This window comes from Ipomoea nil, unplaced genomic scaffold (genome assembly GCF_001879475.1).
Source record: "Ipomoea nil cultivar Tokyo-kokei standard unplaced genomic scaffold, Asagao_1.1 scaffold2014, whole genome shotgun sequence".
NCBI classification, from domain to species: domain Eukaryota; kingdom Viridiplantae; phylum Streptophyta; class Magnoliopsida; order Solanales; family Convolvulaceae; genus Ipomoea; species Ipomoea nil.
Window position 1 is genome coordinate 586,319 of NW_017618442.1, and position 27,149 is coordinate 613,467.

At 34.2% G+C, this 27,149-nt stretch overlaps 1 protein-coding gene and 2 long non-coding RNA genes across 3 annotated transcripts; 2 read left to right on the forward strand and 1 right to left on the reverse strand.

The window, feature by feature from the left end:
- The first annotated feature begins 473 nt into the window (after positions 1-473).
- On the forward strand, positions 474-1,952 carry LOC109147612. The gene is made up of 3 exons (XR_002048694.1): positions 474-598; positions 1,649-1,713; positions 1,870-1,952. It is a non-coding gene; the product is annotated as an uncharacterized LOC109147612 (long non-coding RNA).
- A 5,334-nt stretch (positions 1,953-7,286) lies between these two features.
- Positions 7,287-8,859, reverse strand: LOC109147562 (transcription factor PRE6-like). Its single transcript, XM_019295158.1, has 2 exons — positions 8,257-8,859; positions 7,287-7,588 (listed from the first exon to the last, which is right to left on the reverse strand). Exons 1-2 carry the CDS (start codon positions 8,392-8,394, stop codon positions 7,436-7,438), a joined length of 291 nt encoding a protein of 96 aa, XP_019150703.1. The 5' UTR covers positions 8,395-8,859; the 3' UTR covers positions 7,287-7,435.
- Positions 7,470-26,849, forward strand: LOC109147563. Its single transcript, XR_002048674.1, has 3 exons — positions 7,470-7,480; positions 12,097-12,102; positions 26,776-26,849. It is a non-coding gene; the product is annotated as an uncharacterized LOC109147563 (long non-coding RNA).
- The last annotated feature ends 300 nt before the right edge of the window (positions 26,850-27,149 follow it).

Below are 27,149 nucleotides of genomic sequence, written 5' to 3' on the forward strand. Positions count from 1 at the left end.
AGCACTAGTACTGGAACAGGTTTATGACGGGGGTTGATTTTTCGGTAATTTCTCCCTTTTCTTTTTCTTTTCCACTTTCAGCTTTTCCTTTTTCTCTGCGAATCAAATCTGCTATCTAAGTTCATCATGGCTTGCTATTTCTCTTCCTCCTTGGACCGTCGCTTCCTAGTTGAACGCCAAAATGTGTGTTTTTTAAAGGTTCTTCTCATTTTCAATTTGGATCTTTGCCCTACTTTTAGGTACTCCTTGCTTGAATTTTGTTAATTAATTTGAAATTTTAGTTTTCTTTTCATTTACCGCTGATAATTCTGTAATTCCGTAATGTTCTACTACATTCAGCATTTTGCTCTGCTTATCAGTATCAGATCTTTCCTCTATAGATGACACTGATTTTGAAAATGCAAAATCCATTGATTGTAGAGTATAAGGACTCCTGGGTGGAGAAGGTTAGTTCTAAGGCTAATGAAAAATATGTTATTCTTACCTGTTTTGTCTGTCCTTTCATATTCTTATGCAGAGTTTGTGACACTACTTATCTTTGTTGTTTATTCAGCCAAATAGGATTACCTTTAACTTGACACCAGAGATCATTCTTCAGGTATATTGTTTCCTTTTTACTTTTCTAAACATGACACTGTACAACACATTTAATTATTAAAAAAAGAAGAAGCTTAAAATAAGAATTATCAGGTATTGTCATAAATTTGGTGCAACACGATTTTTTTTAGCATTTTTGTTATGATTTGATATGCAATTGTTAATTCATTCATGTGGTAGGGCTGCAGCAAGATTCTTAGATATGACTTTCCCAAATGCTGCCAATGCTATTCCACTTTAATTTCCTATAGAACATTCTATACTTCTATTTGATGGTACATCACAATCTCAGTAGTTTGGATATTTGTTAGTATTAAATAAAATTTATGGTGTACGAGGTTGAACATATTCCGGATATTTATTATGGAGATCTAATAGTACTAAAAAACCTAGACTATACTATACTTTTAAAGGTACATTTGAAACTCCTGTGAGTTGCTATCTTCTATAGAAAGGCCTCAAATACAATTTCTCTCAACCTTGAATTTTTTTTTCTTTTTTTCTATTTGATATGCTTCTGTTTCAGTGTTTCCCTTGATCTCAAGGGAGGGATGAAGAAGAGACTGAGAAGTGGAGTGGTTTGTTACTCCATTGGCTCTGCAATGTCTCCTCTGTGTAAGTAAATATCTTTCACTATTTTCGTTGTTATTATTTTTACTGTGCATCCTTCCTTATTTGTAAATGTTTGGCACTAAAAGTATAGCACAGTCTCTGGTCTTCCCTTCTTTTCCTCCCTTTTACTCTGAATTTTCACATGATTGCTATGACATTGGTGCTAATTTTTAGGTCAATGATGTTTAGTATGCGTGTCAAGACTTGCATGTTTTATTCTCACAATTCTTCGATTCTCTTCCTTAGGGTTTTGATGCTTGCCAAGAGAACTTCTATTCAAAAATCTTTTCTTGTTCCTTTGTTTTCTTTGCAAACCCCTTTAACTCTCGTCTCATGAATCAAGTAAGCATCTCTCCTTAATTTTTGTGGTTTATGGTCATGGTGAGTGTATGCTATTAAATTCCAAGCTTCAATAAACAAATTGAACATTGATTTGCAGGGGTGAGTATGGCTTTTGGACAGCATTCTTGGCACTGCTTATTCACCTTTTCATCTTCTTTCCTGGTAAATTTTATGCCAGTTTCTGTGCTTTGTTATATTGGCATAACTCTTTAAGTATACCCAATCGGCATTATTTGAAACATGGAATTGCCTGTTTTGACAATCTTAGAAATGTAAGATAGAAATAATTCCAGGTTTTTTCCTGCTTGTTAAGTTAAGACGATGAAATGAACACGAGGGACGTCACCCATACTGAGCCTAATATTGAATCTCTTGTTTTCTGCTTTGGAATTTTATTTCATTTCTTGGCAAATGAGGCTTTGGACAAGTCTATGTTGGTCGCTGAATTTCTGGTGGTAATGCAATTGAAAGAACACGAGGGACGTCACCCTTACTAATAAATTGGATTTCTCTCGTGTGTGTTCAATGCAAACATCTTATGTTTTGGTGTTCTAGTGCTGCACAGGTAGCTTTGAAATTTGAGCATCGAAATAGTAAAGGATGCAACTATGGACCACCATATGAATGACAGGTTTACAAGTTAAATAATTGTCTATGACAAGTAATAAAACAACTTAAAATTGAAATCCAGATTGTGTTTTGCAGTGGGTGTATATGAGCAATTACTGTAAATTCTGATCTTTTCTTCATACTTTCATGCTACAGGTCTTAACATCATTTGCAGGGGCTCTCCTGGAGAAGCAAGTTGTAGTAGTTTGTTTGCTTTCAGAGGAAAGAAAAATACTACAAGGAAAAGTCAAGACTATTAATTCTCATCGAGGGTGAGAAATGATATTCATAGTCTAGTGATGATGTAAAATGTCAATTTCCTTTTGCACGAAACCTTCATATTGAATAAACTACTATATTGTCTTCTGTTATCAGTTGCAGGATTATGCAAACAAATAGAGGGACTGACTAATAATGTTGAAATATCAAATGAAATGGTAATTCCCCCTCTTCAATTATGTATTATTTCTGTTTTTATGTAGAACTATAGAAGCACTGGCATAGGGGAACTTTTCATGCCTAACATAGTAATGCCTCCTGCTTATACTTGAGGCAATTTTTTTTTAATATTTTATTTTTTTACTGTGATGTGATCAGTGGTCCACCTTGCAATGTGGACCATGATTCAAGTATAATTTGCCCATTTTTTGCAATGACTTTAGCTTAGTAGTCACTTGGTGAGTTTATGAGACTGTTATTCAGAGCAGTGACATCATAAACTAATCATTTCTCTTACAATCAACAAATTAGTGAAAGAACTTGAGTCATGCCATTATCTTGCTTGACTTGAAACACTGGAGATTTGTCTTCTAATTCATTTTCCCTGATATTTCAAGAATGTGGCTGAGTTCTAAATCATTACTACATAACAAATTTACAAATTTGTTTAAATATGGTTGCAGGTGTTTATGTTGCAAGAGAAGCTGGAAGAGAAGGATATGGAAATTAGAAGGGTAAAGAAAGAGCGGGAGCAAAGAGGTCTCAAGGAAGAGTCACATGAGAAACCATCACTACAGAGGAGATGAATGAGCTCTCTTCTGATGATAAAATTGCCACCAATGAGCTTGGATGTAGAATTGATTTTCTTTTAATATGTAAACTTTCTTGAATATTGTTAAACATTAGTATTTGGCAATACAAGTTACATTTGATTTTCTTCTAAATTAAATGTTTTTTTTGTGTGTGTGTGTGTGTGTGTGTGTGTGTGTGTGTGTGTTTGCAATGCACATATGAAAGTAGATGTTTACAACAAAAAGTAATTTAATGACAATTATTATAAATTTAGTAGCAATACCTATTATATTAGAAAATACAAAAAAAATAATTATATATATATATATATATATGAGAAAATACAAAAAAAAAAATTAAATAAACATTAGCGGCGGTTTTGAAACCGCCGCTAACATTTACCAAAAAAATATATATTAAATAAACATTAGCGGCGGTTTACACATTTAAAATAAATATTAAAAAAATATTAGCGGCGGTTCCCAAACCGCCGCTAAATGCACATTAAAAACTGTAAATATTAAATAAATATTAGTGGCGGTTATAAACCGCCGCTAAATGCACCCAAAACCGCCGCTAAATGAGTTTTCCATTAATTCCCGCGGTTGTTGAAAACCGCCGCTAAATGCTTCGCGACACACTATTTAGACACGGTTTAATAACCGCCGCTAAACACACTAGTGGCGGTTTGAAACCGCCGCTAAACGCAAAAAAAACCGCCGCTAAATGCCTGATTTGGTGTAGTGGAAGTTCATCAACAATGATCATCTCACACAATGCCCTCCTAATAGCCTCTTGGTTGAAAACCCAAGTCCCCAAAACCCCCTCAGAAACTTCTATTCCAGAGGTATAAACAGCATTAAAGGTGAGAAGAGACTGCCTTGTATCCTTAGAATGAGGATTTTTTAGGCAGGCCTCCATATGGTTTCTCAATGAGGAAGTGCCATGCTTTTTACTTTCACATTTATAAATTTTTGCACAATAAAGGCATTTGCGTTAACTATTGGTCCCTCAGGATCACGGATCTTTTCAAAATAATCTCATACTTTGGATCTAGACTCCACCTCTTTCCTCTTCTTTGTAGGAACAACACGAGGAGAAGGCATAGGATTTGTCTGAGGATTTCTCTCAGCACCTGGAGCTTCTACTCCATACTCCTCTTCAGTTGAGGTTGGAGGGTGTCCAGATGCACTGATGCTTTCCATCTATAAAGATGGGCATCAGTAAACAAATATATCCAAATAAAGTAGACAACCAAACAAATTTGAGATTACAAATCATAAACAAGTAACAGATTACAACATATTTTAGATTAAAGCTTCCACCATACATAGAAGTATAGAACATAGTCAAGCAGATTAGCAGATTACATATTACACTTCCACCATAAAATCATAAATCAGATTTGCATTTTTCGAATCATCATCTAAATGGAATTGCCCAAACCTTATTGCCTTAGGACTTGGGAGGTTTAGGGCTTTGTGCTCATACAATCAACACAAATACACAATGCAATTCAATCTCATCATAATTCATAAAATCCATAATCACATTAATCAAATTTAGGCTTCCACCACTACAATATGTAACATAATTACATATATACAGTCTGTACAAAGTTAAGGGTCCTATTACCATAAACATGAAACAATATATCAGGAATTTGACAAATTCATCATTTATATGGAAAACCCAAAAAATTAGGGCTTAGTGAGCCAGACTCACTGACTCACGTACAAATTAGGGCTCACAAAGTCACAATTTCATCACAAATCGCAGAATAATGAAAATAATCAGAATATACAGAAACCTCACAAACTATCTAAGTATCAATCATAAATAACACAACTTACACAAGAACCCTAAAAAAATAGTATTAAAAACATGTTTTCGATTACTTGTTTTCTCCAATATTTTCCCGGAGAACTAGGTCTTCAACTTCATTCTTCAAGCAATCAACACAGGGACACTGGACACAGGGGCTTCCACCAAGGCTTCGCTGGCTTGAGAGTTGAGGCTTCCGCCATGGCTCTAGAGTCAAGAGTAGGGCTGTGCAGAACGACAGAACCCTCGAAGCCTCTGAGACTAGTCGAGAAACTTAGAGAAGACAAGAGAGTGAAGAGACTAACCCTAGTCTGAGTCTCTGAGGCTCTGAGAGTGAGAGAGTGAGAGAGAAGTAGAGAAGACTGAAGAGAATTGCGCAGCTGATGAGCTGAATAATGAAGCAATTGCAAACCCTAGCGCATATAATGCATATATATATATAATTCCCACACGACGTCGTATTATATATATATATATATATATATATATATATATATATATATATATATATATATATATAACTGCCTGTCTCGAGTCTGAGTCCTTCTCACTGAATTTTGTCCTTGAGTCTAACGGTCTCTTCATTACCACTGGCACTACCCCTCTGAAAGCTCTTGACTGGCTCAGGATTGTCAAACTTAATTCTCTTTTTAGACCTTGTTTAGTCTTTTCCTCGTTAAGTAGTATTTTTGGTGTGTACTCTAAGGCCAAATAGTTTATAAATATTACTTTGTATCTCAATTTCTTTGTCCAATATACACTAACTACAATTTTTAAAGTCAAAAAGGATAATCAATAATAAGTTGACAAGTAGAGCATGCATAACATAGTGTAAGAATAAGTAAGATGACTAAGATCTGCATTTACACCAGTCTCCAGACATAAAATAATACACCCAAGCCACTTGGTAATAATTTGTTGACAATTTAATTTGAAGTTTTTATAGGAATCTTTTTGATGATTAATTACGAAGATCAATCTAGTCAAGATATACTACTTACTAGTATAGTAGTATAGGTACATTACTCAGTAAACAATATAATTGAAGAGTCGTCTAAATCTGGGATGTTCTTCAGATCACTCAGCTCCTTGGATCGGATCACAAGATTTTCCCTCATTTTCATGGCAGGAAACAGTAGTTGAAATATACATACATATATGATTAGAAGGTATTAGCATATATATATATATATTCTCCATTTAATTTCCTGGGCGGCCGGCAACTTGCCCAGCGACGACTATGACTCCCATTCCATGAATCTACATTTCATTTGGAAATTAAACTAAATTTGATTGATTTGAACACTTCATATATATGTTTTGTTTGGTTTTTGGATTGTGTAATATAATCAAGCTAGCATTGACACTGCACAAATAGAATTGGAGACACTTTTTGCAGACATCACTTTCAGGAGGACAGCAAGATAGAGGAGGTTTGTACTTTGTAGTAGGGTCAACTCACATGTTACGTTCCTTACTCTAATTAATGGTGGTTGACCTTTCTGGCCCTAAAACTTTAATTTCAATTCTACCTAATCTATACTCCTTCACTTTTACTCCCTGATATGATGTAGTATGAGATCAGATGATAAGCTATCTTTATTTTATGTGTCCTAAAAAAAATGTTAACATCAAAATTGTGAGTGAAAGTAAAAATAAGGAGTAGAACTTGATAATATGATAATAATTAAGTAGTATTTTCTTAAAAGTTTTTCACCTTTTCTCCTTTCAAAATAACATTCATTTTATTTGTATTATTATTAAACCATCACAAGTAATATACATATATAATTCAATCTTATTTGTTCTTACCATTTTTGTCTATTCTAATATAATATTATGTGTTCCGCACAGTACAATGTGATTTCATTTTTTTTTTCAAATTTTTTTAATGGGCTTTTATTTGCAAACTGGTCAATTTTATTACAGATTGAATTAATTAAATAAAACGAACCATGCAAATTTGGTTGTGTATTGCATTATTCTACCGGGCATTATATTATTATATATAAGAGAAGTGAGAATCCAAGTTAGAAAGTAGGATATGATGATCGATATATTATCCATAATCTGATAATGGTTAATTGATATAAGAATGAGAGCTAGCTCTCTAGCTAAAAATTAAAACCATGCATGCAGATTGACCCAGTCCAAGCTAAGAAAGCACTTATATATATATATATATATATATATATATATATATATATATATATATATATATATAGTTTATGCAATAATAAGGTAGGTAGGTAGGTGTTGACTATATATATATATATATATATATAGTGGGCAATTAATAATATATTAAAGTGGAAATAAAAATGGACATAAATAAAAATGATTACAAAGTACAATAAGTAGATGGAGAGGAGAGGTAGCTAGCGTATGTAGTTAAATATATAAGAGTACAATATAATAATTAATTAATAAATAAAAATGATCACATGAGTAAGCTTCTGATAATAGCAGCTTGAGCACTATCGCTGTCCGTTGATTCCAAAAGCTCCGATAATCTTTCGCTCAAGTCATCCACTTCCCTATGCAGCCTTCTTATATAGTTGCATGTCTCTTGTAAAACCTTTGATGCCGACGCCTATATATATTTTCATTCGATATTTTTTTAATTACCATATAATATACAAATTGCAATGTACAGCACATTATTTGTATGAGTCAAAATTTCAAGTTTTGGGCATACGTGACCGAACAGCAAATTAAAGGATCATAAGAGGATAAACCAACCAGCTTAGCTAGGTCTTCCATAGCTGACGGACTCAAATCAAGGAGTTAAGGTTAGGATTCGAAATTGTGACCTTAGTTTGTGATTACAAATTTGTATATTTAGTCAACTTGGCTGGGTTATCTTCATTGTATTATTATATGATTTGGAGGGGGTATTTGAATTTGAATAATATTGAGGAAAATAGAGTGAGTTTATATTATTATTATATATATAGATCCAAATGGATGCATATATGTGTGTCACCACACGACATTAAATGGGGGGATGTGTGGCCTGGCCTGCTGGGAATGTGACCCTCGCTCTAGCTTAGCTTATCTTCAAAGCTAGCTAAGGGATCGAAATGAAGGCCACACGTAGAAATCTGGAATAGTATAATGAATATGGGCGGGATCGGAAGAGATACAGTATACTATAATGTAGTTAGTGTATTCATGTACACATACACATATACATACAGATGATAGTATGTGCGTATAGCTAGGGCGGGAATTGAAAGAACAATAATAATGTATATATACCTTGTCGGAACGTCTGTTTCGGATCTCAGGGATAAGTCGTTGGAGCTTGGAGACGAGGTCGGCGATCTGATCCTCGCTTATTCTGGACACTCCATCCGACGACTGTCTGGAACGCGATGATGATCTACGGCTAGACATTATTATTAATTTAATATGATCACCTACCTTAGCTTAGCTTAGCTTGTCTCAGGTATATATAGTAGCCGGAACAACCAACGTAACTAACAAACCTAAGTACTATATATACTAACCTACCTAGCTAAGCTACCTACGATACGATGATATGATAATTGGAAGAAAAAAAAAAAGGGGAAGTTTTGTTGTTGTCAGAGATGTATGTATGGAGGTTGAAGAGTGAATGTGATCGATATATGAAGTGAGTTGGGGGATTATATATTTAAAAGCTAGGCTGGGTTGGTAGAAGAGAAGAGAAGAGAAGAGAAGAGAAGAGAAGAGAAGAGAGAGGCAAGGAGGGGTAACTGTAACTCTAACTGTGTAGCCACAAATGATTATAGACACGGAGATGAATTGAAGGAAGAGAGAGAGAGAGAGAGAGAATTGGATGGGAGAAACATACATAAACACTAAACAAGTATTGTTGGAGGTGATGAAGACAAGTGCATGGGAGAAAGTAGTGGGCTATTCTTGTTTTTATATACATACAACAATTACACACATATATGTATGTATGTATGTATATGCATGATGTAGACACGCCTAAAATGAGGAAAATAATTTCATTATTAAGTTAAGCTTCTATAGATGGTGTTGTACTTTTTTAAAAATTTATGGTTACTTTGTGAATAATAATATGAGGTAATAAAGAGAGAAATATATAGTCCAAAAATGATGTCAACAATGACTGAGATAAGATTTAAGCCCTATTTGGTAAATGGTTGATAGCGGTTAACTGTTAGCTATTATCTGATTGGATTAATTAGAATGTATAACTAATTGATAACATTAACTAATTGTAGAAAGGTTTTTGATAAATTAGTTGTTTGATATAATTTCCTTTCTCAAAAAGCTAATTGAAAAAGCTCCTCAAAACAACTTTTTGAATTTTAACACTTTGGAGTTGACTTTTTAACCAAGTTAAACAATTAACAGTGATCAAATAAGCCAAAATTGGTTGATAGGCTAATATTTTACCAAATAGGGCCTTAGAGTGTATTTGGTTGGAGACTTTTGCACTCTATTATGAGTTTTGATGTCATACTACCGTCTTTCATCATGACATCAAGTCAAGCAATGAACCACTACGCTAAGTCCCGGAGACATATTTTGTTGCCCATTAAAAAAAATAATAATAAAAAAATTCTCTCAACCTCAAGGCCGGGTCCCCACAATCTTACATGAGAAGATAGTGGCAAGATAATTAAGATGATTATAATATTATATATAAAAATATTTTTTTATTTACCTGGCATTTATTACAATTAAATTATATATAGCAATTATAAGCAACAAGAAATATATATATATATATATATATATATATATATATATATATATATATATATAAACCCTAAATAAAAAGTAAGACCAGAAGCAGGTGGATGAAATTGAAAATCCAAAATCCAAAATCCAAAATAGTAGAGTGAGATGAGAGAAAAGAAAGGGCCGGGGTGGCCTGCTGGTGGAATGGGGACAAATTATTGTGTGGACCACGATTTAAAATAATATTATTGAATTTTATGATAAGTTAGAATAATGTATATTAGAAATTAGAATAATGTACTTTATGTCTTTAGAATAATACTTTATGAGTTTTTTTTTTTTTTTTTGAAAGTTACTGGTCCTATTACATTGTAGAACAACATATATTATATGAGTTAGAACAACATATATTATATTTTAAAATAATGTACATTATAAATTATAAAAATATATATGGTAGTGAATTATATCGGATAAAAAAAATTACACAAAACACACTGTTGGAAATTATGGAATTTTCGACCATCTGAAAATGATCTTAAATCAAGTCGAAAGTAAAAAAGTGATCATAAATAGCAACACAGATTTATTCGGATACCAAAATAGTCGAAACAAGATTTTTGACTTGATTTAAGATCACTTTCAAGTGATCGAAAATTTCATAATTTCTAACAATAATAACGTCATTATTAGACTATGATCCACACAACTGTGTGAAACATGGTGCACGCATTATGCATTAAACATTGTGGAGTAGGGGTGCAGAAGAGATCAGAGATACGCCACACTGGAAGAGAAACTTGCTGCCCCTATTCCTATTTGTGTCAGTCGCAGCACGCAAGCCCACGTTATCCTTCTATCTTCTTCCTTCTATCCCATCCTTATATATATATATATATATATATATATATATATATATATTATTTATTCACCACATGCATCCGCCATGCATGCCCAACAATTTACATTTTTATTCTAACATTTTTTTTATATTATTATTTATTTACTCAAGATATACATGACCACAAGATATCCACCAATTTAAATTATCCATGGCTTACTACTTCAAATTAAAAAAGAATTAAACTTTGAACATTATGATTATTAAGTTACTATTCCATCAATTTGACTGGGATTACCCACAATATATATGATCTCATCTCATCTTTCTCATTATAGCTAAATCATGAGTTTAATTGGAGGATGAGCTGAGAAATTTTATTGCTCCACTGTTGATAAATTTTAGTAAGTATATATATGATCTAGTATGAACTCAATCGTTATGTTGTGCACACAGTTGCAAAAACGACGTTGTTTTGACTAAAAACGCGCGTCTCACATAAAAAAAAAAATCAGTTTCGATTCCCGTCAACAGCATTATGTTGTGCTCATTCATTCTGGATATTTAGTTTATTCATTATGGATATTTAGTTCATTCATTCTGGATATTTAGTTCATTCATTCTGGATATTTAGACGGGAATTGAAACTAATTTCTTTTTTCATTCATGCTGGATATTTAGTTCATTCATTCTGGATATTTAGTTCATGCATTCTGGATATTTAGTTCAAATTATGCACAATATAATGCTGTTGCCGGAAATCGAAATTGAATTATTATTTTTAAGTGGAATGCACATTTTTAGTCTTAATGACGTCGTTTTAACAATCGTGTGCACCATACATGATACACGGATGCACAACATAATTTGCCGTATGAACTAGCTAGCTACTAATTTTTTTATTTTTTTTTTTAATGTGAACAATACACGGCGGCCATGCATGCATTTCCCATATGTAACGGCAAGGTTGTTTGAAGCCATGCTAGCTAGGATAAGTCACTTTAATTTGTCAATGGGACTTTTGAATGTGAGGATGCATGGAATACACCGTACCATTCCTTAGGGGAATGAATTGAATAGCGTTAATTATGGATAGTTGGGGCCTCCCAATGTATAGTAGGGAAATTTGTAGCACTACATTGTTGACCACATGCAAACAAACATTAGAGCATCCTCAATAGTTACAGTTTTTGAAGACCAAGTTTTTATAAGTGTGACTAGAAAAGAGAAGATGAGATGAAAAATGAAAAGGAAAAAATAAAACGAAGTTGAAAAAAAATAATGAAAAAAAGTGACATTAACCACACCAAGAAGCACCGATGAGAATGCCTTTATAAACCTATTTTTCTAATTCTCTCCCCCTTTTAAAATATATTTTACTATTATATAATAATATTTACAATTCAATGATATTTTCTCTATATTTATAAAATTTCAATTCGATCATATTTAAAATATAATAATATTAATAAAAGCATTTAAAATTATTAATGTAAAAAAGTTTAAACAATTTCTATACCAAAAACTACAAAATTTCTGATGTACAAGTCTTTCAAGAGTGATTTGTATTAAGTGGAATTCTTTTGAAATTAAAATAATCTAGCGTGACAATAGCCATGTCAGATTGCATTGCAATTTCCATATTTTCAGGGATGGTGAGTCTTACTACAAGTTATTGCCATATTGTTAATATTTGCAAGAAAAATCATTTTAATTTTTTTTTTTTAATTTAAAAACGGTCAGTCGTTTCTAAACATTTCAGATGGGAATCTTTCGTTTGTGTATTAAAAAGTAGTTTTGATTATTATAGAATATTATAACAGTGAAGTGAGGTCTCATTTTAAAAATTTTGGTCACGATCCAACACGTGCAGTGGTGTCCAGTGATCTCTGCATTCTTAGCTTTGACCCGATTCCTCAGCTCCGCCAACTTATTTTATTCATCATATTTTTTTTTTTTTGAAAGTATTTTATTCATCATATATTTACATATATTCCATATAATAAGCCAAATGGATAGCTCAAGTGATAAAATGGGGGTTTTTTTTTTTTTGGACGATCCTAAGGGATAATCTAAGTCCAATTTTCACAAGTGATAATTCCCTTTAAGCCAGCTTCCATGCTTCTCGGAGTGAACATGTATTAAATATATATAAACAAATATTTTGAAAAACATTTTAAATATATACGATGTACTATGAATACTCGATACATACTCAAAATCCTCCATTGCTCACTTTGAAATAGTATTGAATATAAAAGTCACCGCTATCGATCTATCACTTTAAAATTTTTAATATAATATAATATAATATAATAGGTTTTGTTAAATAAATAATGACCAAATCAGAGCTTGTTACTAAGCTGCTACTATTATTATTATTATTATTACTATTATTATAAACTAATAAACTATTAAGAAATCCGAGCTGACGTACGTGATTTCTGAAACACACCCCTTAAAACTAGCTTAGTTGTTTTTCTATGTCTACAACATCATGATAATGTTAAAAAAAAAAAAAAAAAAATCTTGGAGAGTGTTGATCTGAAACATCGATTTTATTTTTGAAGAAAAAATATATTTTTTCCTTTATATATATATATATATATATATATATATATTATATTATATTATATTATATTATATTATATTTGCCCTTGCAATAGAAAATATTTTTAAAATCCAGAAATATTTTTGAATCCTACTATCATATTATTATATTTGTAATTTATTAATATTTTCCAGTAGTCTTACATCTCTAATTCACTCTTAAAAATATGATATAATGATAATATAATATTAAAAGTAATACACAGTATTTAATTTTATTTAAAAATTGGCCCCACAAGATTGATAGAGACATGAAGTGTAATTAAAATGATACTTCAGCATTACTATTGATAGATATATTACGAATGGAGCCGAACTGACCTGACATGACGAAGCACGGAGGATCCAAGCAGACCCGGGGCCCCGGGTTCGAGCCCTGCGCTCAACTCAGGCCACCTCGCCACGAGGCCTCGGCAGCGGGCCCCGGCACGAGGTCTCAGCCACGTTGCCCGGTCTTCAGATCGGGCGCGGTCAAAGAGGGATGGCAGCTGCTCCCCCGGTTTAGGTGGACAGTTAGGGGGGGGGGGGGGGGGTCCGTAGCATGTATAAATGGCTCCTCCTTTGTCCAATTAAGACATGTTCTACCTTTTGTCCTAAACTATTACTTGTACTAGCTAGCATTACGTTCTCCTTGTAATAGTTTGATCAGTACGATCTTAATACGATACAGTCTCCGTGACCTTACGACGTTGTTTTGCCTATTTATCTATTTCCTATATACGTTCTTATCAGGTTTAGTGATTCGGGTCCACCCCGAATAATTAAATTCATCAACTATAATGAAATTAGTGTGTGCAAAATAAAACTAAAAAACAGAGCTTATATAACAATAACAAACTAGGAAAATGGTAACGATTTTTTAAAATATAATATTAAAATTAACGACTTCGTTTTACTTCATGATCGTACTACGCTACTACATGGACCATGATTTACGGTAAAATTTTGCCAAAAAGTATAATTCATATAATATGGTACAACAATGCAAGTGGTAACAAAATATAAAAATTAATAGAAACTAAATTTGCTAAACAATTAATTAATTATAATATGGAGGGCGTTTAATGTTAATTTCTATTTTCTAGGTATATGGTACAACTTTTCCCGGTGCAATAATTCTGGGTGTCGTATTTTGGACAAAGTTACAGCTTGGAAATCGGGTTTGTTCCATAGTTAACTACAATGAAGAGATTTTTTATGGTCAATTATGGCTGAAAATACGATGAATGTGTGGAATCTACCCGCACTTAAACATACAATTAACTTATGTAACATACATATTTTCAAACATCTTTACAAAGTGTTTGTCTTTTGTCCCCATTCGTGTTGGGGAAATTTAAGAATGGCAAAACACCTGTTCATAAAATTTTGTTTGTGATATTTTAATATATGATTCTCAGTTCCTTAAGGCAATCCTAATATAATTGAAATGCTCTTATTGGATTGAAAAGAGAGTTAATTAAATATGTTGATTTACTTAGCTTCTTACAAAAGTGTACGTACTTGGTCTAAGTGTATATCTCAACTAAAATAAAATGAAATATACAAAAGTGGGTGCCGGTTGGATGTACAAGCTATAGCTTAAATAGTAGACTAGAAATAAGAAATTGAACCCTGGTATATAGGTTGAAGGTTAAGACTACTTACAAGCTATAAAGTTATGTGTTGTAATGGTACAATTATAGAGGTGATGTAAGGAAGACATCAAACTCTTTATATAGTGTTGAAGACTTTTAATTTCGGATGTTTGACAAATGTACGGTTCTGATTTATCTTTATTCTCGACCACACGTGTATCTCTGGATGTCAACAATCTTTACATGGGTAAATAGATATAATAATAATAATAATAATAATAATAATAATAATAATAATAATAATAATAATAATAATAATAATAATAATAATATTATTATTATTATTATTATTATTATTATTATTATTATTATTATTATGTTAAACCAAGTAAGAAGAGTTAGTTTGTTAGAAAGTAAATGGGAGTATTATATTACATGGGATGGATGCAGCATTATGTGGAAATAATGGGAGCAGTACATGGCTTCATGTTCCTTAATTTTAGCATTTGAGTTATCTTTCATTTAGTATAAATAGCCTTTGTATTTAAGCATTTTAAATCATCAAGTAAAACATTTTATTCATTCCTCTCTCTCTCTCTCTTCTCAATATATATAAATATAATATATAGATATATTATATTTAATATATATTATAGATATATTATATTATATTTAATATATATTATATTAAATATATTATATTTAATATATCTTACATTTGGTATCAGAGCCAGTCAACCTTTCAACCCCGAGATATTTTCCGTAGTGAAATATGGCTGCAAATTTCAATATTGTATGGTCGGGTCCCAAATTGGACGAGAAACTCGATTATAATTATTGGCAAATTATGATGTCTACATATTTGAAAGCTCAAAATCTTTGGAGCTTTGTTGATCCCGGTCTACCCGAAGGAGGTGATGTAGCCCAAATACGGCGAGATCAGTTGGCTTTGGGTCAGATTCACCAAGGTGTTCATTATTCCATTTTTGGGCAATTAACTCGTGCTCAAACAGCAAAACAAGCTTGAGACATCTTAAAGGTGTCGAACAAAGGTGTCGATCGGGCACAGAAGTCTAAGTTGCAGTCGTTGAGAAGGTTTTACGATAATTGTGAGATGACCTCTACAGAAACAGTAGATGCGTATTTCACTCGTCTTATTGATATGGTGAATAAGATGAGGTTATACGGAGATACGATTGAAGATGGTGCAGTGGTTGAAAAATTTCTTCGAACTATGCCGATGAAGTATGACCATGTGGTGGCTTCGATCACAGAGTCACACAAAACTGAGCTCTTATCAATTGCAGAGCTGAAAGGTATGGTAGAAAGTCATATTGACAGAATTGCGTCAAAATCGGAACCACTAGCAGAAGAAGCTTTGAAGAGTCAAGTCGCCCTTAATGTGACTGACACTAATCAAAGAGGTGGAGGGTCTGGTAGAGGTCGTGGAAGAGAAAAAGGAGGTTCTGGTGGAAGAGGTCGTGGTAACTTCAACCAAGGAGGAAGACGTGGTAACTCCAACCAAGGAAGAGGTGAGGTAATACCAAACAAGGTAAATTTCCATTTTATTGCTACAATTGTGGCAAGTATGGGCACAAGATTGCAGATTGTTGGTATAATGAGGACAACAATCGTGGAAATCAAGCAAACATTGCTGAAAATACTGCTGAAAAGTCTGGTGAGAATTCTGAAACCTTACTTTTGGCCAGTGATAGTTTTTCTGCAGATAAGAACATATGGTTCTTGGATACTGGGTGTAGTAACCATATGTGTGGGAAGAAAGAATTGTTTTCTGAACTGGATGAATCAGTCCGGTCTAAAGTGACATTTGGCAATAAGTCAAAAGTGCCAATTTTGGGAAAAGGTAAAATCTCTATTCAGTTGAAGGATGGTACTCACAATTTTATATCCGATGTGTTCTATGTTCCTGAACTACACCAAAATTTGTTGAGTATGGGACAGTTGTCAGAAAAAGGATATAAGATAGATATTGCTCAGGGGTGTTGCACCATTGCAGATGCTAAAGGAGTTTTGATTGCAAAGGTAGATATGTCTCAAAATCGACTATTTCCTTTGAAAATTAAGCATACTCTCCTTGCTTGCTTTAATTCTGAAGTTTGTGATAATAATTGGTTATGGCATATGCGATTTGGGCATTTCCATTTCTCTGGATTACACTATCTTGTGAGAAAGGAACTTGTTTCTGACTTACCTGTTGTGAATGTCCCTGATCGTATATGTGAGATTTGTGTGATTGGGAAGAAGCATAGAGATCCCTTTCCCGTGGGCAAGTCAAGGAGAGCCACAAAACAGTTGGTGATTATTCACTCAGACCTGTGTTCGTTGGAGGTTCCCTCACATGGAGGTTGTAAGTACTTTATTACTTTCATTGATGATTTCAGTAGGAAAACATGGGTTTACTTTCTGAAGCAAAAGTCTGAAGCATGTGATGTTTTCAAACAATTTAAGGCTTTTGTTGAAAAGCAAAGTGGTTATGAAATTAAAATCTTGAGAACTGATAGAGGTACATAATATATTGCCTGTGATGATTTTCTGAAGAAGAAGGGTATTCAACACCAAATGACAGCTAGATACACTCCACAACAAAACGGAGTGGCTGAGATGAAGAATAGGTCTATCATGGATATGGTGAGATACATGTTGAAATCTAAGAATCTGCCTAAACCTTTTTGGGCAAAAGCTGTTGCTTGTGCTGTCTATGTGTTGAATAGGTGTCCAACTAAGAGTGTCCGTGATAAGACACCTGAGGAAGCTTGGAGTGGGAAGAAACCCTCTATAAGAAATCTTAAGGTTTTTGGATGTTTGGCATATGCACACGTGCCGGATCCATTGAGAAAGAAGTTGGATGATAAAGGTGAGAAGTGCATATTCATTGGTTATAGTGACGCTTCAAAGGCTTATAAACTATACAATCCTGAAACTAAAAAGGTTGTTATAAGTCGTGATGTCACTTTTGATGAATATGGTGCTTGGGATTGGTTAGCTAAAGATGAAAGTTCAGTTGTTATTCCTGTTGTTGAAAATATTGTTGAAGAGCAACCGATTCCGGATAATGTCCAGTCTCCTACACAGCAGCCAGAGCCGTCAGTTCGACGATCTCAGCGCGAGCGCCACTTACCAGCTTGCTTGCAGGATTATGTTTTGGATCATGATAATGACTTGTCGGATGAAGAGATTATTCAATTTTCTCTTTTTGCAGATTGTGACCCTTTATCCGTTGAGGAGGCTGCTACAGAAATTCATTGGCTTAAGGCAATGGATGAGGAGATTCGTGCCATTGAAAAGAGTCGTACTTGGGAGTTAACAGATTTACCTCCTGGGAAGAAGCCAATTGGAGTAAAGTGGGTTTACAGAACGAAATACAAGTCAGTATATCCAACTTGAAAGACGGAGACATTTCTTAAATTGAAGAAGGAGATATTGGAATGACCAATATATCCAACTTGGTTTAAAGGAGGCAATATTATTATAATAATAATATTATTATTATTATGTTAAACCAAGTAAGAAGAGTTAGTTTGTTAGAAAGTAAATGGGAGCATTACATGGGATGGATGCAGCATTATGTGAAAATAATGGGAGCAGTACATGGCTTCATGATCCTTAATTTTAGCATTTGAGTTATCTTTCATTTAGTATAAATAGCCTTTGTATTCAAGCATTTTAAATCATCAAGTAAAACATTTTATTCATTCCTCTCTCTCTCTCTCTCTTCTCAATATATATAAATATAATATATAGATATATTATATTTAATATATATTATAGATATATTATATTATACTTAATATATATTATATTAAATATATTATATTTAATATATCTTACAATAGAACATCATACAAAAAATTTGAATAGTTTAAGTGGTTGGTGCTTGTGTTGTTATTCCATAAGGCGCAAGTTTAAATCTTGTTGGCTACACCTCCTTAGCTTAGGAGGTTCTACTACATAGACTCCCAAAATTCTACTCCCTCATTTATACTCCCTGAGGTAGCAAATTAAGATTGGTTATTTTTTATCATGTGGGTCCACAGAAAAATGTCTAATCAAGAGCATGTGAGAGGGAGTACAAGTTGGGAGTTTAAAATGGGAGTACACCAAGTATTTTCCTTATCTTAGCATTTTATTCCTTTCTTTTGACCATCATGCTTCCTTCCTTTTCAACAATAAAAAAAAATGAATCCTCCTTAGACTAAGAAGTAAGATCTATTCAATAAAATAGGTCCCGCAATCCCATGATTCCATCATATATATACAACTAGGTTTTTTACGCGCTTTGTGCGAATGAGATAATGCCCAATGATTATTTTTAAATAAGTATTTCATAGTATATCAATGCAATATTATATAAGAGATGTTTATGTATAGGTAAATAAATGTTGAATTTGTTTATTTAAATTGGTAATTTAAAGTATATAAATTCAAGATAATATATGTGTCGTAGGTTATCATGTGAAAGTATTGAACAAAATATTAATATTTATTATCTTTGTTTAAAATACTTGGTAAATAAATATATATAATATGTTTTGTATTATAACTTTGATATTTAATTACAAGATAATGTAAAAAAGAAGACAATGGACACTGTATTGAATATAATAAATTAATAAATTTGAAGGTAAGGAATCTTTGAATTGTAAAAAAATAAAGATGATATAACTAATGAAATTATATTTTTTTTAAATTTTTTTATAATAATGAATATTTTTTTTTTAAAAAAAATAAAGCATTATAGACATCTAATTCTAAATTAATTAAATGCATATCAGCATATGTATTTTTTTTGTTGTTGTAGCTACTAATTTATTTAATTTAATAAGAGTAATAAAGTGGCGTACATACTTTTCATCAACAATAATGAAATCAATGATTTTTTTAAAAATTTTCATTCCTTGTTGAGACAAATTGTTTTGAGAGTTTGTCAATGATAATTGCTACAATTACTGTCAATAGAAGATGATAATAAATAATTCAAATATATAGTTACAATAGATATTGTTATAATGATATAGTAAAAATTAACTTACAAATTTCTTTAGAAGTTTTCATGCATTGATAAAATTTTGATGTGTAAACTTGTTCAATTGGAGCTAGTAAAATGTTAACATTGTCAATTATTTGGAAAATGGTCCTACCGTTTAAGAGTCCATGTGTAATTGTATTTATGATCAACAACTTTGTAGTTAGGCTGTGCAGGTCTAACAATGATGTAAGAACAATTTTGTCCGATAAAAAAATAATAGTATAATATTTATAAAGTAATGTACAATTGTACCATTATAAAAAAAAATACAAAAAATATTAATACAATAATGACATAAATCATTCCAATGATGCAAAAGCATAATTGAAATATTAAGTTTTGTTCTAAATAATCAAAAGAAGATTAATTAAACGTATAAAAAAACTTAATCTAATTTTTTTTTTTAAATTCAAGAAAATCAAATGATTTTTAAAGTTCTTGATTTATAATCTTTGATGTTCAACTTTGAATGCTATGTATTTAGTCGAGCTAATTATTTGACCAAAGTTTATGTTAAATTATATATATATATATATATATATATATATATATATATATATATATATATATATATATATATATATATATATGTTAGGAACATTGTATTAGGATTTTGATGATACCAATGTAATGTAGAAAAGTAGACCCCTAACTATTAGCTTTTTCAATTGCTGCTTTCCTCCTAGACGAGAGTTGCCATAACTCCTCTGTAATTCGTGTTAAGCTAGACAAACACACGAAAATGAGTTATGACTAGATGTTAGGGTCTACAAGGTGAAAGAAGACACGAGACATGAAGAACTGCAACGAGAGTCAAGCAGGAGTTGTCAACAAGCACGAAAGGACAGTTTTGTTAAAAGACAATCTTTATCAAACATTACTTCTTTTTGACAACGAGAAGAATGTTCTACCTGTCTGATTTGACAACATCCTAGGACAATAAGGACTACATCTTATGGGACACACTTTTCAAGGAGCATTAAATGAAGATGTACCATCTCCTGAAGCTAAAGGACAAAACCTAATGCTTTCCATACCTTCAACGGCTACATGGTACAACCTCATTAATGGAGCATTTAATGCATGAAGCTCCCCGGTCCTTGTCCAATGGTTAAAAGGTTCGAAAATTTCATCTCCCTCCAACGGATGAATTTTCATCACCTATATAAACCCACCTTCATCAACTAAGAAGGTGCTGGTTCATTATCACTCGACTCACTTACTTGCAAAAGCTCTTGAACGCTCTCAATTTACTAAAAGCTTTTGTGAACCAGTATTGAGGTGCTAAGTTACTTGAAGAAGGTTATTGATCTCTTTCTTACACCTCAAAAGAAGTCTTGCCATTTGTTCGAAGCAATCATATCTCAGAGTCAAGACTTCATCGTTGGAGAATTCAAGAATTTATTTTCTACCAACCTCAACTCAGGAGAAGAAGTTGATAGAGGCGGAGTAAACTCGAGGAGTTGAAAAACCTACGAAGGCTGTCTGGCTTAGTGATCAAGGAAGTCTTTGTGTAATTGTACTAAGAGTGATAGTGCAATCCTTCCATCAGTTGTGGAAGAAGAGTGGAGTAGGCAACGTTAGCCGAACCACTATAAAATCTCGTGTCCCTTCTATCTCTTTACTTACGCTTTTCTTTTCTGCATTCGTATCATTCCATTTATCACCGTTACCGAAAGTTTTCCTAATTACGCAAACTCGTGCAAAGTATTTAAAACGAATCTATCTTATCCGCTGCGCCAAAACACCGAAAGGTGACGATTAGGGCATTTCACGAAAAGAGTCTATTCACCCCCCCCCCTCCCCCCCTCTAGACCCTCATTACATTCTATCGGGACCAACAAGTGGTATCAGAGCCGATACCTTGATCGGTAAAGGCTTTGCATTTACTGCCTGGTAGATCCCTTTTCAAAAATCTCTTGAAAATCTTGCATATTTTCTTTGCTCGCTTTTACTCAAAAATGGAAAAGGAACATGCACATCGCTCTAAGCAACTTGCATTTAGTCTTGCTAAATTTGATGACTGGAAATTAAGAATGCAGGCTCTCCTATGCTCCATTCATGATGAAATGTGGGACGTCATAACAACCGGACCAATCATTGTCATGATGGCGAATGCACAAGCAGCCGCACAAGGAGCAGGAGCTGCACAGGTGATACCAAAGCCGAAAGACCAATATTCCACGGACGAGAGAACAAGAGCAAATCTGGACAATATAGCAAGAAATATTCTCTACAACTCTCTGGATGATTCCTTGTTTCCTAGAGTCCGAAAGTGTAAAAATGCCATGGAAGTATGGAATGTCCTAATGAGTTTGGGAGAGGGAGATGAGCAAGAAAAGGACAACAAGCTGACAATGGCTATGAAAAAATTTGAAGATTTCAAAATGCTGCCAAATGAATCAATCATGGATATGGAACTCAGATTCACCAGACTGATGGACGATTTATCAGACCTTGGAAAAGAGCTAACTGAGAAGGAGATGAATCTGAAGATCCTTCGTGGACTACCAAAATCATGGGAAGTGAAGGTTATCGCAATGAGGGATAGTCGAGATATGAAAACAACAAGCACGACCAAAATTTTCAGTGATCTCAAAGCCTATGAGTTCGAACATGAACCGAAAGATGCCGAAGATTCAGAAACAAGAAACATTGCTCTCATGGCAAATCAATCAGCATCAACATCCAACAGGTCAAAATCTAACTCTTGTGATTTTTTATCTGATGAACAATATGCACTATTTGTCAGGAAAATGAAAAGGTTCATGAGAAAGAACAACTTTCAAGACCCACAACGATCGGGCCACCGAAAGAAGCACGAGAGCTTCCCTCAAACCTCAAAAACCGAAACCATGGACTCGTAGCTATTGTGTTATAATTGTCGAAAGCCAGGACACTTCAAGGCGAATTGTCCTCATCCTATAGTGAGCAAGCATCAAGATAACAATACTACCACAAGTCCCTCAAAAGAGACTGGAGAAAGATATAAAAGGAGCGACAAGCCTGAATCATCAAACTCCAGAAATGAAGGAAGAAGGAAGGCAATGGTAGTAAACGAAACTTCTGACACAGTTGCAACCGAAAGTAGTTCCTCAAGCTCTAGCTCAGAAGACGAAAACACTGATGAGGAGAAAGGACTGTTGTGCTTATTCAGTCAGGAGTCAGACGAACTGTGCCTCATGGCAGATGAAGACGAGGTAAACTCTCATTCATCCTCTTGTTATTTAGCTGAGTCAAGTTCTGTGGGAAGTCTTACCTCCAATGAATCTGTCACCGAAATGATGAGGAGGTTCAAAGTAATAAATAGCACTTACTCCAAACTCAAGGAGGAGAACTCTCGGCTCATGCTTAGCTACAATGAACTAAAGCAAGTTCGTATTGAGAACAATGTGCTGGTCATTGCTAAGGAGCAGCTTGAGAAAGATGTTCTCGCTTTAAAGGAGCAATGCATAGCAAAAGAGAGGAGAGAGCAAGAACTGCTTGAAGTCTTGGATAAATTCAATAATTCATCCAACCTAATGGATAGAATGATGAATGAATCCAGACTGCCCGGGGAAAGAGCTGGAATTGGTTTTAACCCCAGCTCCTCTTCACAAGTCGAATTGAACAAATCCACGAATGCATATTCACACGAAAGCTTCGAGGCGGCATTTGTTCAAGGACCCACCCAGGTGTCTGAGCCTATGATGGTAGTTAACAATGTCGAAACACCACAATCAACAAGCCAACCGAAAGGTACGGCTGTACAACGAATTGTGGAATCTGGAAAGAAGAAATCCGGTAATGGCAATCCTAGACAAATCTATGTCAAAAGGAATGGACCAAATGGCAATAGACAGAATCTACACCATAAAAGAGGTCAGCCTAACTGGAACACTCAATCCAATAAAAAGACGAATGTTAACCAGAGGCAATATCGTCCGAAATTCACACGAAAGAATCCTGCTCAAGGAATCTCAAGAAACGGACAAATCAGACAACCCGAAAGATTCTTCAAAAGATCTGGGTATGGCAATGGATGGACTGGGCCATCAGAAGAAGATTGGTTTGATTACCCAGAACCTCTCCCTAGAGCAGTATTTGAAAAGGTTCATCTGCGTAAACAAACCAATCATCTCAAGCATTATGAAAATCTTCCTCAGGAAGATCAACGTAAGAAATATAATGCTAAAGTCTTTGCTAGCATTCACTATGATTATCGTACATCTAATGGATATAGAGGACCGAGGATGAGCCGTGGATACTCTAGGTTGATGTGGGTTCCAAAGTTGACTGTTAACCCCCAAGGACCCGAAACTAAATGGGTACCTAAAAATACATAATCTTTGATGCAGGAAAAATAGGTCATATGGTATATTGATAGTGGATGCTCAAGACATATGACTGGTGATAAAACAATGTTGAGCAACTTTAAGGAAGTAGATGGACCCAAAGTTATCTTTGGAGGAGAAAACAACGGCAAAACTCGTGGAAAAGGGGACATCATCAAAAAGGGGATAACGATACAAGATGTCTCTTATGTTGAAGGACTGAAGTTCAATCTCCTAAGCACAAGTCAATTTTGTGACAAAGGATACAAAGTAGAATTCTTCAAAGACGAATGCAAAATCGTGAACACGAAGGATAACAAGACAGCTTTAACGGGTCAACGAAAGAAGAATATGTATGTATTATCTTTAAATTCTTCTAATGCTAACATTTGTCTTGTAGCTAAAAGTAATGCAGATCTCAATCAAGAATGGCACAACAAACTAAGTCATCTGAACTTGAAGACGATAAACAAACTTGCCAAAAGAAATCTCGTAAGAGGGCTACCCGAAGTATCTTACACGAAAGATAAAATATGTGAGGCATGTCAAAAGGGGAAGCAATTCAAGTCATCTTTTAAGTCAAAAGATATAGATGCAAATTCTCGATCTCTAAGCCTTCTACATATGGATCTCTTCGGACCAGTAGATCCAGCAAGTTTGAGTGGAAGAAAGTATACTCTTGTTATAGTAGACTACACAAGATATACATGGGTGCTTTTCTTGAAGAAGAAGAATGAAACAGAAACAGCTCTTCCAAATCTTTTGAGATAACTTCAAACAGAAAAGGAGGTCAAAATAATTTGAATAAGATCAGATCAGGGAACAGAATTTGTCAACAAAGTCATAAAGGAATTCTGTGCGCAAAATGGAATTTTTCATCAACTCTCGGCAGCACGAACTCCTCAGCAAAACGGAGTGGCCGAAAGGAGAAACAAAACCTTGAAAGAAGCTGCACGAACGATGATCTCGCACTCAGGACTACCTAAGAGATTTTGGGCCGAAGCCATAAACACGGCATGCTATACACAAAATAGATCCTTGATCAACAAATCTCACAACAAGACACCGTATGAGCTATGGAAAGGTAAAACTCCTAGTATCGGTTATTTTCATGTCTTTGGTTGCAGGTGCTTCATACATAACAACGAAAAGAATCATCTAAGAGCTTTTGACGAAAGAGCTGATGAAGGGCTATTCATGGGATACTCCTCAGTAAGCATAGCATTCAGAGTTCTAAACAAACGAACAATGGTAATTGAGGAATCCATTCATGTCAAGTTTGATGAACAATCTGAGAAGAATCCATCTGGATGTAAAACATCAATCAAGTCAAGTCAAAATCCTCAGCAACCTGTTGACGAAGATATCTCAGACGAAGAAGACATACTTTCGTCCTACACGAAATATCAGCTAAAGGTTTCAGAACCCAAACCTGTGTCTCAAGAAAAGGTTGGAATTCAACAGAATGATCCTACAAGTACCACAACATCTGAACCAATGATATACATTGATCTACCATATATTCCTGAAATGGATGCTCAAAATCAACAAGATGCTTTTGAACCAGACCTTCGATGGTTAAGAGATCATCCATCAGATCAGGTTATTGGAAATGTTCAAGAAGGTGTAAGAACAAGAGCCTCTCTACACGAAAGTATGATGGCATGCTTCTTGTAAAAAATGGAACCAAAAACCATAGAAGAAGCCCTAAAAGACCCTGACTGGGTAATAGCCATGCAAGAAGAGCTTCATCAATTTGAACGAAATAAGGTATGGGAACTTGTTCCGAGACCATCTCATCAGAATGTCTTTGGAACTAAATGGGTGTTTAGAAACAAAATGAGTGAAGATGGGCTCATTGTTAGGAAAAAAGCTCGTCTTGTTGCTAAGGGATATTGCCAAGAAGAAGGCATTGATTTTGATGAAACACTAGTACAAAATTTAGAATGGACGCCCACTTTCCATGACACCTACACCATGAAGGTGTTGTAGAAAAAAATCGTATACCTTTCCGCGTCTCCAATGGATTAAAGGTGCCTCAAAAATAATATTATTAAAATAATAATTGAGAAATCCGCGACACCAACTGAAAAAGGGTGTCACGAATATTAAATTATTAAAATAATAATATGGGTATCCCCGCGGCACCTTCTATAGAAGGTGCCTCGGATATTTTATTATTAAAATAATAATAAGGATATCCGCGGCACCCTTTAAGGAAGGTGCCGCTAATATTATATTATTAAAATTAAAATATAATAATAAGAACAGATCTGCCCCTTTCTCTCTCTCTCTCGCGAAGCTTCAGCTTAGCTTTCACGCTCTCTCTCTCCCTCTCCCTCTCCCTCTCCGCGCCATTTTTCCATTGCATCTCTGCTCGCTGCCCTCTCTTGCCCTCTCATTTCCGACGACGACAACCGACAGCCGATCTTCCTCTCGCCCTCTCATTTCCGAAGACGTCTGAGACCAGAACAGATCGTCATTTCCGCCGCCGCTCTTCCTTCGCCGACGACGACAGCCGACAGCCACCGCCGAAGCCTCAGCCACACTTGCCACCGCCACTGCTTTCAAATTTGTTACTGGTGCTTTACTCTTACCGATTTTCATAATTCAAAACCCTAATTTTTAGATTTATATTTTCCGAGGCTATTTGTTAACTATGGAAACGAACAAATGGAGTTTCGTTTTGAGTTACAGGCTGTTTTGTTCGGGAATATGGAGCGAGGGGAGTTGACAGAGTAGGAGACTGCCATCTACGATGCTCAAAGACGGTATGTTTCGTACTTACACGCTCACTTAGGTTGCCATTGGAACTCTTAAAGGATTTATTTTAGACTACCATTAGGAGTTATATTTGCTTGAATAAGAAACTGCAGAGTATTTCCTTTATCTATATTATATGAACCCTTCTGTTTTTCTGCGTCGAGTTCAACTTCTTGCTGTCTAGTTTATAGACAAAAGAAGGGACTTTAGTTTGTATATAATACGAGAGATACACACGTTGTAATCACTAAATCAGTGGAACGATTGTTGTCTGAGTTTTCTGAATGATTTGTCTAATGAAG

Excerpts from the sequence above, each read along its gene's own strand:
- LOC109147562 (XM_019295158.1), bottom strand. The coding sequence starts at position 8,394 with ATGTCTAGCCGTAGATCATCATCGCGTTCCAGACAGTCGTCGGATGGA. Across the intron at positions 7,589-8,256 it reads GAAACAGACGTTCCGACAAG|GCGTCGGCATCAAAGGTTTT; the intron begins GTATATATACAT and ends AAATATATATAG.